The following is a 15,154-nucleotide window of genomic DNA, read 5'->3' as shown; positions in this document are numbered from 1 at the left end:
AGAGAGAGAGAGAGAGAGAGAGAGAGAGAGAGAGAGAAAGAGAGAGAACACACATGAACAACTGGGAAGATCATGAAAAGTTTGTGCCATAGGACACAAAAATGCTGTCACTGGATAGAGTGGTTGCTTATTTTTATTAGAAACACTGAAATCAGTTTCAATATTGAAAATAATTACTGTGAACAAAAATGCTATATAACAAAGTTCAACGTTCTGTGGGCAGACTCATTTGACTTCAGCTGGAAGATGTGGCATCTGTGTTTAGGTCTTGAAGGATATTAGAAAATTCCAAAACTTGGATCTGAATAGGGAGTGGATTTCAAGCACTGGGAACAGCCCATGAAAAGACAAGGAAACAGGAGATGGAACATTGAGTTCAGAGAACAAGCCAGGAGGCTAGTTTGCCTGGATTTTATAGTATGTTAAGGGCAGTTATAGGAAATGCATCTGGAAAGGTAGGCAGGAACTATCATTCCTGAGGTTCACCTTGAAAAGCAAAAATTTCAAACAAAATTTGCATCAATGTGAGGCTGCAATGTGGTCTAGTAGATGGCACTTGAGAATTAGAAACAGAAGATTGAGGACGAGTCCCAGCTGCAGCCCTGACTCATTTGTGATGCTCAACGGGAAGACTCTGTCTCTTTTGCCTCAGCCCTCTCACTTACTGATGAAAACCTATGGAGTTCCCAAAAAGATATTTTGAGAATTATTGATTTCCATCTATAGAGTGTTGTGTCCCTTAAAAAAAAAAAGGAAAGGAAAAGAAAGAGAGAAAAGTGTGGAATGGTAGAAAGAGTCAAGGACTTGGAATCAGAAGGCCTATATTTGAATTCCAGATCTTTCATTCATTAGTTGTGTGACTGTAAGAAAATCACTTAATCTTTCTGAGCCAGCCTCACTTTAACCCTTCAATAAAATGGAATGAATAATACATATACTGCCTATATTACAGAGTTGTTTTCATAAAAGTGCTTTGTCAACTGAAAAGCATTCTGTAAACGTGAGAGATGATTACTAAGTACTAGGTGTTTGGTGTCTTGACTCTATTAGTATCTTACCTTTTACAGACGTGGAGACTCGGACTTTGAAGAGGCCCAGGTATTGCCTCAATCATTTACTGGTTGTCAAGAAGTTAAGCCTTGGGCTATGTGGCAGTTCAGCAACTTCCTGTATTTAGGGACAACTGAAAGTTTCAATGTTAGGGCTTTAGAAAAAGCTTGAACTGGGAGGGCTTGTCTGTTGAACAAAAAGGGTTCTTTTAAAATGATGCTGAAAATAGAAAATAACCCCTGTCATTTAGTAGATGCAGCAGCCTCAGTAGATAATAATCGCCCTTATCATGGAGGAAAAGTCTATTCAGCTTCTATTTAGAACTAAAGTATTTGAACACCAGCAGAGTATGATTTCATCTTTGTTTAGACATTTTATTCTACCAGGGGATAGCGCTTCTCTTGTGTGCAGAGACGTTCTTTCCAGAAGAACGTCAGTTACTCTGCAGTGACAGAAGCCAGCCTGTGTGAGGGGGAAAAAGCATTATTTTAAGTAAGCCCAGATCTTATTTTTTTTCTTTTTCTGTCCTTATCCTTCACTTTTCAAAGCTTCCACTGGACAAAGTGGCTGGCTATTTCATGAAAAACACTAAAGCCAGCCCCAATATTGAAAATGATTCCCGTGAACGAATAGGCCCACATGACAAGGTTAAACAACTAAAGCTGTTCTGTGGGCTGAGTCATTTGGCTTCAGATGGAAGATCAAATGCAAAACTTTATTTCTTTCCAGTGATGCTTCAAATTAGCTTTGAATCCGGGTGGTCCCAGTGAGATGCATGTAACTCATCCCCCTTTTCTGGCTAGTGGCCCAACTCTTAGGTGTTTTGAAATAAAAGCAGTGCATGCCAACTTTGGTCAGACCAGACTTTAATATTTTCAAATAACTTTTTTCCCCTCTCTTTCTTTTTTTAAAATAAGGTGCATCTATGAATGTGGATCCTGGAGAATAAAAGCCAAGGACCACATTGTATTCTCCTCTTAGCCATGCAGATTTCACAAACCAGGAACTTGGAAATAGTAACTGACATGCCATATTATTGTTGTTACAGACTCTGGAAACCATGGACACAGGAAAACCTTTCCTCCAAGCCTTCTTCATTGATCTGGAGGGCTGTATCAAAACACTCAGATACTATGCTGGGTGGGCAGACAAGATACATGGCAAAACTATTCCAGCAGGTGAGCTAGAGTAGGATTGAAAGTTCTCCTCTGAATTTTTCTTGCAGCCCAGGCTTCTGAGACAGAATCTCCACTGTTACTGTGAAAAGGAAAACAACATTCAGTTATGATACAGCTTTTGTTCTTAAGAGGCTTTGAAGTAACTTTGAGCTAAAAATTATCTGGTTTTTGTGGTGTTGGTTTTTTTTTTTTAACTTTTGGACATGGGGTTCCCCTATCTCCCCCAGGCTGTAAGGGCAGAGGCCATTCATGGGCCGGGCCCCATTGTGGATCATCTTGGAAGTTTTAAACTGCTGCCTTTTGGACCAGTTAACTCCTCTTTAAGTAACCTGGTAGGCCCCTGCTCTCTACCGCTCGCCTCATTGGTAGTCAAGTTAGTGCAGACATGATTGGCTTTAGCCTCCTGAGCCCAAGTGAGCCACAAGCCTCAAGCCTCCCCCCAGCAGCAGGAATTGCAGGTGTATGCCACCATGCTCAGCCAAAGATTACTTTTTATAGTCAGACATATCATACCCCCGCTAATCAACTCCAGTTGCTTCCTGCTAACTTTTTAGAGTTCACATGAATCCTTTTCAGATTTTGCTTAACACTTGGAATTATTATCCCAGGTTAATATGTACATGTGTTTCCTCTCCCCTCTCTCATTTCTCTTACAGATGAAAATGTTGTGTGTTTTACCAGGCATGAGCCAATAGGTGTATGTGGAGCAATCATTCCTGTGAGTAAACTAGCTTCTCCAAAGATGTTACACCTCAAGTGATTTGAACCAATGTCCAGCAACTTTGTTTTGTTCAAGGGGGATGATGCCTATAAAGTACTGTGGAAACTGGAAATTGATGCCTAGATAAAAATTATTATTGTTGAACTGAAATTAATTGACTAAAGCAAACCACTCTTAGACTTTCTCTTCTTCAATCAAGCATTTATTGGGCAATGAGGTAGGCACTGGGGACACAAAAAATAAAATACTCTCAAGGAAACTGACATTCTGATTTGGGGAAACAATAAGTACACAGAGATATATATTTGGAATGAGAAAAAAGAAAACAAATACCAATAAATAAAAGGTAATTAGAGGTGGCAGGAACTAATAGTTGGGAGAATCAGGAAAGGCTTCATGTATTTTCTGAGCTGCATGTTGAAGGAATAAAGCAATTCTGCTGAGTTCACTAAACTGATTTTTCAAACTCTGTAGCATGGTTGAATCCAAGTTGGTTTCTTGAAAGGCTAAAAGTTGGGCATCAAACTCTAATTTCTTTCCTGGCAGCATGAGGACATTGGCTCAGTTGCAGTGACCTCCTGTTTGTCCAGAATGCTTGGGATAGGCTACTGCCTTGAATGGAAAACTATAGACAGTATCTGAATGAGAGCAAATTCTAATCAATAATTTACATCATGGTTTAGAGGATAGAGAGTCAGCCTTGGAGCTAGGAACATTTGTCTCCAAGTCATACTTTTGACCCATCCTGACTATGCGAACTAGGACAACCTAACGACCTAACAACCTATGCGACCTAGCACCTAACCTCTCTCATTGCTCTATGTGACTATAAGTTGCAGAGAAGGTGCCAAGCTGCTTTGGAAGAGGGAGTTCCCTCAGGAGTTCTCTATAATTATGAAATCACAGTTCAGGTTCCTATCCTTATCCTTTTCTAATCAATGAGAAAGTGTTCAGTTTCTTGTGTGAAGGTGTGAGACATAGCTCACTGGAAGGCAGCCATGCTTTTGTAGGACAGAGGCCTGAGATTAGGTAGATTTGGAATCTAGGCCTGGGGTCTCCATTACCAGTCCTATTTTCCTTATTTATAAAATAAGAGATGGGATTAAATTTATCTCCAAAGCCTATTGTGACTAATCACAATATGTACAACATATTTTACATAGAGTAGTGATGGGATCAGAAACATTGGCAGGTCCATTTAAATGTATACTTAAATATAAACATGATTTCCCATTTAGTATGAACCACATGTTCTACCTACTAGGAGACCTGTACATTAAATGTCTGGGTGGCTACTATTTCATACGTGGTCTGATTTCAATATCTACAGCTGACCCTATTTTTTGTTATTTCTTTTACTACCCTCACCTGGCTTTTCTGTTTTATCTGGATCAATTCTTTGGAGGCCTTACCATCCTTGGCCAGGTCCCTCACTCTGGTTTCTGCCCCTGGGGCTGCCATGCTTCCTCTCAGATATCAAAATGTTATCTGTCTTATCTCAAAGCCCAAGGTATTAATTAGCTAATCTGATAAACTAATGCCTTCTAATGGCATTTTAATCATGACCCCCTGAGGACAATACCTTTCTTTTGTTGTTTAATCCATTAGTGACTCTAATGGTGGGAATTTTAGGCTGTGATAAGTGGGTGGAGGAGTAATTTATGAGTAGGCTGGGCCTTGTGATAACTATAAATCATACCATACAGGTGTCTACCTACTCCAGCCCTACCAGGATCTGTTATAGAAAGGTGCTGGTATGCTGATAATTTCTGTTGCGTATATGGGTCTTAAAGAGCCTATGCTGTAGGTTGGCCAAATATAGCCCTACTTTGGGAAACTCCTTTGGTTCCAAACTGCTGTTTCCAAAGCTACCAGTGACGTAATTGCCAAATCCGGCCTTTTCCATAGTCTTTGTTGATTTCTCTGTATCACTGGATATTCTCGACCACCGTATCTTCCTGGATTCAGTCTCCTCTCTGGATTTTAGTGACACTGCTTTCTCTTAGTTCTCCTCCTACCCATCTAACTACTCCTTCTCAGTCTCCTTTGATGGATCTTTATCAAGTCTCTCCCATATATGTGGGTATATCCCATTGTTCTGTTTTAGGTCTTTTCCCTCTATTCTCTCTCACTTGGAGGAATTCATCAGCATCCATAAATTCAATTAACATCTCTCTGCAGATTACTACCAAGTCTTTATATTTAGAAAATGTCTCTTCATTTAACTCTAGTCCCACAGAATCAGTTACCTATTGGATATTTTGAACTGACTGATCTGTGGGTATCACAAATTCAGTATATCCAATATAAAACTCATTATCTTCCCAAACCCTCTTCAGTACTTCCCTACTAGAGGGAGTTAAGCAGTATAATGGTTAGTGGACAGAGTAATGGACTTAGTGTCAGGAAGCCCTGAGTTCCAATCCTACCTCAAACACTTAATACCTGTATGACTCAGTCACAATCTCTCAGTCTTAATTCCTTCACATGTAAAATGGAGACAATAATAATAATAGCAATGAACAGGGTGGTTGTGAGGATCAAATGAGATAACATATGTAGTACTATCTAGGGCACCACCATCTTTCTAGTCCTCTACAATTGTAACCTCAATGGTCCTTGACTTGTCACTCTCACTCACCTCACATAGACAAGCAGTTGCCAAATGTTATCATTTTTATCTTCACATTGCTTACCTACCTCTCTTTTTCTTTGCTCACAGGCTAGTTCAGGTCATCACCATTTCTGGCCTAGATCATTGCAATGGCCTCCTAATTGGTCTTCCTGCCTCAAGTCTCTTCCCACTCCAAGCTACTGGTCTTCATGTAGCTACCAAACAGATTTTTCTAAAGCACAGATCTGACCATATTATATCCCTACTCAATAAACTCCAGTAGCTCTTGGATCCCATATAAACTCTTCCATTTCAAAGTTAACACTCTTCACAACCTGGCCCCTTTCTAGGTTTTCAACCTTGTTACGTAGTACTTCTTCCCATACATTCTATAATCCAACCAATCTTTCCTATTTGCTGCCCCCTTCACTCAATGCTCCATCTCCCACCTCTTTGTATGCCTTTTAATAAAGACTATGGGCTATCCCCCATGCCTGGAATGTTCTCCTCTTTCACCTTTGCCTCAGAGAATCCTTGGTTTCCTTCATTAGTTGGCTCAAGAGGTACTTTCTGCATAAGATCTTTCCTGGTGCTCTAGCTGCACACTAAGATTGACTTTGTTTTTGTTTTTGTTTTTTATGAACCCATATTGTGCATTCTGTCTCTCTCCTCTTAGAATGTAAGCTCCCTGAGGAATCTGACTTTTTTTTATATCCCAAGTGCTTAGTACAGTGTAGGTTCCTAATAAATGTTTTTTTTTGTCTTGGTTTGGTTGGTTGGTTGGGGAAGAGGGAGGAGAAAAGGAGAGGCATAGGCAGAGGGGATAGAAATTAAATTTATTCTGTTTGAAGAGGTGGCATAGTATAATGGAAAGAGTGTTGAACTTAGAATTTGTCCTGGATCATAGATCTAGAACTAGGTTTGAGGATTGACTTTGACATTTACCGTGTGACCTTAGGCAAGTCATTCTACTTTTCTGAGCCTCCATTTTCTCATCTGCAAAATTGAATGAGATGTTCTCTAACTAAGGTCCCTTCTGGCTGTCTGGCTCTTGGCAATACTTTATTTCTCTCTGTCTCATCAGGACCCATATAATCATTTCTGCCTCTAGAACAGGGGTTCTTAATTTTTTGTGGGTGTCATTTACCCCTCTGGCAGGATGGAAAAGCCTATGAGATTCCTTCTGAGAATAATATTCTAACATACATAAATTTCATATATAATTAGAAAGGAAATCAATTATATTAAAAAACAGCTATCAATTTAAAAAAATCATTGACCTCAGGCTAAGAATCCTTGCTCTCAAACTATGTACTCTATGAAGAAAACAAGGAACCAAGTAATAGAACTTTTTAACCCTTTATAGACCAAACCTAATAATAATAGCTAGTATTTGTATAGTGCTTTAAGGTTGGCAAAGTACATCACCTTTTACCTCATTTGATCCCCACAACAAACCTGTAAGGTAAGTTCTATTAGACTAAAAGAATTAAGTGTTTTCAACTGGGTTTGAAAACAACCACTGTGGCTGTTATTAGTACACTTCAGCAATGGCTCCATGATAGTCCAGGCACATAAATGATGGTTCCATTTTCCAAAGGTCTCCCTCCCCCCACCAACCAAGTCTTCCTTTTCACTCTGTGTTTCTTTCTTAGCCAGTAGATGTCACTGAAGGGAAAGGGGTGAGGTGTAGACCATTCCTCTCCAAAGCCAACATCAAGACAATGTCTGCTTTGTTTCAGTGGAACTTCCCATTAATGATGCTTATTTGGAAGATGGCACCAGCCCTGTGCTGTGGGAATACCATCGTTATTAAGCCAGCTGAGCAGACACCCCTAACATCACTTTATCTTGGATCTTTGATCAAAGAGGTAGGATGTCCAAAAGAAAATATTTTGTGTCCTTGACAGCATACCCACTCCTAGGAACCGAGCCATGGAGCAAGATAAAACTGCTCCAATCAAGATTTACCTAACCTAGTGTTGCAAACTTATTTACAGTTGAGTGGGCAGGATATCACTTCCCAAATTTTGCTTGGCAACTTCGTTTTTTTTCCATTGCTCATGGTTGCTGAATTAAAAGAAACTCTATTCCTTCCAGTCAGGCTAATGAGGGCACTTAAGTTTTATTATGGGTTCAATGTAATAATTTAGAACCAAATGTTTTGCTTAGTGAATTTACAAGAGAATGAATGCTAAGGAAGGTTATCAGAAAAAGAACAGAATATGTAAGAGGCTCATCAGGCTTTGCTTTTGTGGGATGAAAAGCTATCTGGAAGTAGTGATCTAATGTAATCTTGCTTGTTCTGGCTAAAATCACAATACGCCAATGTAGACCAAAGTCTTGATTTCAAAAATAATTTATATTCAGTTGAAATAATTTAGGTTTGGGTTTTATTTTATTTTTGTTGGGAGGTAGGGGAAAGGGCAAAAGTATTATAGTAGAGAAAAACACTCACTGGTCTCAGAATAAGGAGATCTGGCCTCTAAACTCTACCTCCCACCGTTATCCCCCCCCCCCATCAGCTCTGTGACAATGACAAAGTCACTTTGCTCCAGCCTTAGTTTCCTTACCTATATAATGAGAAGTACAGACAACATTGATTTAGAGGGTTCTTTCCAGTTTAAATAATTTACAGTCACTGATACCTAGGTCTTTCTATAGGCCATTTCGAGGAAGAGAAGTAAGTACATTTTCAAAAGACAAATCTCACAACATATTTTGGGTACTTGCTTTATATTTATATCAGGAATTGAGAGGAGGGACTAGTTTAGCTTCGTTCTTATAGCATGCTTAGCACAGTGCCCGGCATATAGTAGGTACTTACTAAATGTTTATTTTCTTCCTTGGGCTAGAGGTTGGGAATTTGTCTTTGGTTTTTGGCTTTGGTATTGCACTTGACATGCCTACATTATTGCAAATAGAGTAGGTTAAAATAATTCATAATTCGCCAGATTTTCATTTGGCTTTGTACTGATGATGTTTGGAGACTTAATTCATGTTTGCTTGGCTTGTGCCTTCCAAACCATCAATTGCTTTAAGAACTTTTCTGGAGGAAGTAAAGAGAAAGCTTATTATATCTCCCCAAATGTGGTCACCCCCTAAGCACATTAATTTCTGTGGCAACACGTGTAATTCATTGGAAAGCAGATAGCTTACATCACCCTAATGTGATATATGGTTTAGATTGATTATAATTTGAGTACCTATCCTTTGTAGAGACACAGTGGATGAGATTGAGAGAAGACATAATCTAGTCATAATATATACTATAATATATATCCTATACATTGAAAAATCAAGAACACTTTATCCAGTGTTATTTCTATTTTCTGTCACAATTTGGAAAATGACAACAAAAAAATTCAACACATTTATTAAGTGCCTGTTATGTACATGGCACTATGCTAAGATCCTGGATTATTGTGATAGCCTCCTCGTTTTTCCTGCCTCAAGTCTCTTCCCATTCCAATCCATCCTCCAACACAGTCACCAAAGTGATTTTCCTAAAGCACAGGTCAAACCATGTCATCCCTCTACTCAGTAAACTCTGTTGGCCCTCTCTTATCTTTAGGATCCAAAATGCCTCTGCCTGGCATTTAAAGCTCTTGCAGCCTTCTCTCACTTTATTCTCTTCCATGCCCTAGTCTATGGTTTAGCCTATTTAATTTTCCTCACACATGATGCTCCATCTCCTGAATCTGTATCTTATAGTGGGCGTCTCCTTGCCTGGAATGCTCTCTCTCCTCATTTCAGACTCTTATACTTTCTGGTTTCCTTTAAGACTCGGTTGAAATGCTGTTGCTTGTCTGAGGCCTTTCCTCATGTTCCAGCTATTAGTGCCTTCCCTCTCAAGGTTATGTATATATAATCTACATAATATATGCTACATATTATGTAGATTATATACACATATTATACATGTATTATATAATATACATGTGTATATACTATATACACATGTAATATGTATATAGTATATACACAACATATAGTATATCTTATATACACACATACTATATGTATATAGTATATATGTAATGTATAGTATATATTATATATACATATTACATATGTATATAATATATACATAATATATAGTATGTATATTATATGTACATAACCTTGAGAGGGAAGGCAATAATAGCTGTGTGTGTATATGTATTTATGGTGTGTGTGTATAAAGCTCCTGTTTCCCCTCTTTAGAATGTAAGTTCCTTGAGGGCAGGAACTATTTCATTTTTGTCTTTTTATCTCTGCCACTTAGCACAGTGACCATGCTATGCATTTAGTATGTATTCATAAATTCTTGTTGATTGATGGAAGCAACTAGGTGATTCAGTGGATAGAACATTGGTCTTGTAGTTAGGAAGACCAGAGTTCAAATCTAACTTCAGACATTTACTAGTTATGTGGCCCTGGGAAAGCCACTTAACACCTGCCTCAACTGTAAAATGGGGGTTGTTATACTACCCTTACAAGGGTGTTATGAGGATCAAATAAGATAATATTCATAAAGCACTTAACACAATACCTAGTTCATAGTAGGTACTTAATAAATGCTGTTACCTTCCCTTCCCTTGATTGGTCCCTGACCTCAAAGCATTACAATCTAGTTGAAGAAAAATGTAAACTACCTTATAGAAGCAGATGAAAAAACTAAAATTCAATTAAAAAAAAACAACATCTATTGAGTGTTTATTATGTGCCAGGCATTGTGTTGGGTGTTGGAGATATAAAGGCAAAAATGAAATGGCCCCACCCTCAAGGAGCTTACATTTTACTGAGAGTATACAACATATATGCAGATAGAGCATATCCAAAGTAATAAATCATTTTAAGAGGAAGAAAGCAGGGATTACTGGGGACTAGAAATCAGGAAAGGCTTTGTGTAAGAAGTTAGACCTTAAATACTGCAGGGTATAGCTCTAAGTGTCTATTGTTAGTCTGGAGAATAGGCATTTAATAAATGAATCTCCATATGATGAGCTAGAGAAAAAATCATGAGAAACATAAAATTAAGCCTTTCTATGAGCACATGCTACAGACTCTTCTCTAGGGTTAATTAAGGTAAAAACTAAGGCAAGTAGGTTGTATACTAGACCTGCAGCCAGAAAGATCTGAGTTCAATTTTGGCTTCAGACTCTGAATCAGTCATATAGTTTCTTAGCCTCAGTTTTCTCATCTATAAAATGAAGATAATAATAGAACCCACCTCCCAAAGTTGTTATGAGGTTAAAATGAGATAATAAGGCTTTGCAAATGTCATACAAACTTCATAAAATGCTAGTTAGCACCATATAAATGCTAGCTTATTATTAAAGTACTACATAAATTACCACTGGCTGAGGCTCTTTATACTTAATGGGGCAGTTTGAAAAATGTCATGCAACATGACAAGTCTTTTCCTTTTTTATAATTTTTTTTTCAAATCTAAGCCTAGTAGAAGATCTCAAAGCGATTTTGACCCCCTCCTAGATAAATGAACAGGCAAAACAGAACAGACTTCCATGAATGATGTTCAGGGCTCCATGAAAATAGGATAGCGTCAATTCCTATGGTATATGAGAATGTAACCTGAGTTTGATGTGCTCCTTTATACATTACAGCTCAAGTTTCAAAAGATGACATGAATTAGATTATACTTTGCCTGATGGTTTCCTAAAATTTAGTACCTCTTAGCAAGACTACACAAAACACTGTAATGCCAGGTCAATATCCTTTGTATTCTTGGGTAAGTCAATTACCACAGTCTTACCTAGGTTCTCAGTAGTTCTTTTTGTAATGCCACCTTGGTTTTTGTCTAGGTGGGATTCCCTCCTGGAGTAGTGAACATAGTTCCAGGCTATGGACCAACCGCAGGAGCAGCAATCTCTTCACATCCCAAGATTGACAAAATAGCCTTCACTGGATCAACAGAGGTATACTTTCCCTTCCTTGAAACATTGGTGTTTGTCAAAAATGTAATAAAGAAGGATCTGTATGCTCTAAAAGATTGGGAGGTTGGTTTATTTTCCATGTTAATGTGAAGATTTTTTAGTAGTTAAAAAGTTCCTGATGTGTCTCCAAGCTAAATACAAATCTAAAATATATTGTTTATTTTAAAAAATTCTAATATAGTTCAACCAAGGGACTTCTTCCTTTTTATTTCAATGGAGGTTGCATGCATAGCATGGGGGAAAGGGTGCTGGATTTGGAATAAAGAAACCTGAATTTGAATTCCAGCTCTGTCATTCATTAATTTTATGACATTGTCCAATTTACCTGATCTCTCTGGGTCTGTTACCTCATGAAGGTGAGGATAGGTGACATCTAAGGCTCCTTTCCAACTCTAACCCTATGATTCTGTGATTCTCCAACCTGAATAAGGCAGTAGTGTTGTGTCTTCCATTATACACATGGAAATGTGCATTTTTAGGTCCTATTTTATCTAGCCTCATTTCTACCATGTTACAAAAACTGTAAGAGTTGTTCAGTTTCTTCTTCAGAACTTTTTCTTCTAGATTTTTTTTTTACTTAGGTGGATTTGTTTATGAATGTTTTAAATTACTTGTTTATTTCAAAGTCAGAAAATCATTTCAATTTCTATTTCTAATAAGCCTCTATCTGGAGCTAATATTTAATAGTTAAATTCTACAGGCAATTATTAATATTAAGCACATACTGTGTACTTTGTGATAGGAGTGGAGATGGGGGATGAAAATAAGGGCTAGGGGGCGGCTAGGTTGCACAGTGAATAGAGCACTGGCCTGGAGTCAGGAGGACCTGAGTTTGGTTCCGGCCTCAGACACAACACCCACATAAAAAACTAGCCATGTAACCTTGGGCAAGTTACTTAACCCCAATTGCCCTCCAAAAGGCAAAAAAGAAAAAAAAAAAAAAGAAAAGAAGGGCTAGACTTGTGATTTCACTGGAAAAATGAACTCCCATGTGAGGGGATTCCCTCTGTCAATGTAGGTCAGCACCTGTTCTTCAAGGTACAATCTTCATTTCTCAGAGCACTGAGAAGTGATTTGCTCTAAGTCAAACAGCCAGTATGTGTCAGAGGTGGGCTTTCAATACAGGTCTTTCTGGCTTTGAGGCCAGTTCTCTATTATACCACATTCTCTTTTACCAGACTGCAGTTACAAAGACAAAACATGAAAAATAGTCCCTATCTTCTAATAGCTTACATTATATCCAAGGATTACAAGTACACACATAAGTAAATACAAGATAACTTGAGGGCAGAGAGATCAGCTTGGGGGATGAGAAGAATCTAGTGTAGGAGGTAATACCTGAGCCAAGTCTTGAAGGAAGAGAGATTCCAACAGGTGGAGGCAAGAAACAAGTTCTATGACTGGGGGACAGCTTATACAAAGGCATGAAGGTGGGAGATGGAATGTTAAGTTTGAGGAACAGCAAGGAGTCCATTTTGACTGGAATGTAGATTGCATGAAGGAGAATAGTGTGAAAGAAATTTGGAAAATCAGGCTGGTGCCAGGTTGGAAAGGGCTTTCAATATGATTCCACTATTCAATAATCTTCATTGTAGGAGTAGAATCTCTGAGAGAGAGTGGTATCCAAAATGGTTATGGAGGGAGAGACATGCCCATTTTTTCCCAACATATTAGCTGGTGATGATGATGATGATATGCACATGTGCTTCTACTATTTAGTATTTCAGGGTTAAAGGATGAATTTGGTGGTCCATTGAATTATCTCTAGAAGCAAACTTTGGTCTCTCTGTGATTTGTTTCTTTGATCTTATGTCACCCTAACACCCTATAGTGTTCCACTATAAGAATGTACTTAAACACCACCCATAAAGAATTCACTTATGCAAGCCCTGTTTTTCTTTGACTGCCTTCCTTAGGTAGAAATATCCTCACCTAAGAATTATTCCACATCTCATTTGGGCCATGACCCATGGTCATGCTGGTGTTTAAAATGCAGTTATACTGTTCCCAATCCTGATACTAGAACTTTCTCTTGACAGACAAATGTAAACATGATCCACTTGTTTGCAAACCTGAAACCTTGTATTTTATTTAACTTTTATGCTTTTCTACAGAAGAAACTGGTTGGGTTAATTAACCTTCTATTATGTTTAAGAGATCACACCTTACTGCTAAGTATTATATAACTTGGCAAGAATTTCCTTAGAATGACCTCTTCTCAGATAATCAGTAAACAAGTATTTATCAAATACCTCTTATGTGCCTGGTGCTGGGCATACAAATGCAAAAAATGAAACAATCCTTATGCTCAAGGATCCTATTTCTTTTCTGAGAGAATAAGATAACCAGTTCCTCTATTCCTAGTTGTTTAGTCTGTATTTTGTAGTAACAGGGCAAATTGGAAACCCCTTTTTCTTGAAAATATGCTTAAATATAAACAGGATATGAGAATTGAATAATCTAAGTCATTTGTCTTGGTCAGGCTTATTGCATGGTTTTTGCCTTTAAAAAACCCCAACTTATTCTACAATTTTTTTTTTTCTGTTCTTGTGTTCAGATGCCTTCACCATTCACAAATACAACTCTTCCCTCACTTGGTATTCTGAGATTTACTTGTTTCTCTCCAGGCTTTGGGTATTATTTATCCTAAATTTTAGCTGCCTTATTAACTAGCCCACTATGATGATCCTTCCAGGCAAAAATATGTAAAGCAAGCTCTTTGCATATGTGAAGACATAAGACCGCCTGCATGGGTGGTTCTTTTTTAATGCATTCTTCATATCTGTCTAGGTGAGATTCCCTTCTGAAGCCTGCCACAGATTTGCCTGAAATTCCCACAACAGACTCAATGAATCTCAGAGTTGAAGGAGCCTTTAAAGGCTATGTAATCTAACCCATTTCTGAAAAAAAAATTTCCTCTATAATATATCTAACAAGTGGCCATTCAGCATTTACCCGTAGGAGACCTCCCATAAGGGGAATCTACCACCTTGGAGGCAGGCCATTTAACCTTGGGATAGTTCCAATGCTAGAAATGTCTTCCTCATATCAAGCTTAAATTTCCCTCTCTGCAACTTTCACTGTTTCACTGAGGTCTCAGTTCTGCCTCCTGGGGGCCAAGTAGAGTAAGTCTATTCATTTTTCATGACTCATTCCATTTTTGTTATTGTCATTCAGTTGTTTTCAGTCATGTCCAACTCTTTGTGATCCATTTGGGGTTTTCTTGGCAAAGATACTGTAATGATTTGCCATTTCCTTCTCCAGCTCATTTTACAGATGAGAAACTGAGGCAAACAGCATTAAATGACTTGCCCAGGATCACACAGCTAGTAGATGTCTGAAGTCTGATTTGAATTCAGGAAGATCAGTCTTCTGACTCCAGGCCCAGCTCTCTATCCACTGTGCCACCCAGCTGTCTTACTCATTCCATTAATTTAAAGCATTACTTCCTAATAGCTTAGTTTTTAATGTAAAAGTAGGAGGGCTGAAATATTAGTTCTTATGAACACTTTAGTGGACAGAGAATAAGGTCCTGGTGAAGAGGATGGATAGGATAGGTAAGTTTTGATGAAGGGATCAGGGAGAGGTATTTGAAAAGGATCCTCAACCTTTGGACAGCACAGTGATGAATCCAGACTGGCATGAGTACATA

The 15,154-nt window shown here is 38.3% G+C and overlaps 1 protein-coding gene across 2 annotated transcripts in view; it reads left to right on the top strand.

Moving 5' to 3' along the window:
• The window catches only part of ALDH1A3 (aldehyde dehydrogenase 1 family member A3), a 49,774-nt gene that overhangs the window by 13,560 nt on the left and 21,060 nt on the right, over positions 1-15,154 (top strand). Inside the window, exons 4-7 of one of the 2 annotated variants that reach the window (XM_069098453.1) lie at positions 2,099-2,228; positions 2,885-2,946; positions 7,306-7,434; positions 11,371-11,484. In XM_069098453.1, coding sequence (XP_068954554.1) covers positions 2,099-2,228; positions 2,885-2,946; positions 7,306-7,434; positions 11,371-11,484 — 435 coding nt within the window. The remainder of the gene's footprint in view (positions 1-2,098; positions 2,229-2,884; positions 2,947-7,305; positions 7,435-11,370; positions 11,485-15,154) is intronic. The other variant, XM_069098454.1, reaches the window with a different exon arrangement.

Source organism: Petaurus breviceps, unplaced genomic scaffold (assembly GCF_028583685.1).
Source record: "Petaurus breviceps papuanus isolate PSGF00001 unplaced genomic scaffold, PetGlider_PUasm1.0 37, whole genome shotgun sequence".
NCBI lineage: Eukaryota > Metazoa > Chordata > Mammalia > Diprotodontia > Petauridae > Petaurus > Petaurus breviceps.
The sequence above is the reverse complement of the archived record's forward strand: the minus strand, read 5'-3'. Positions and strand labels throughout refer to the sequence as shown.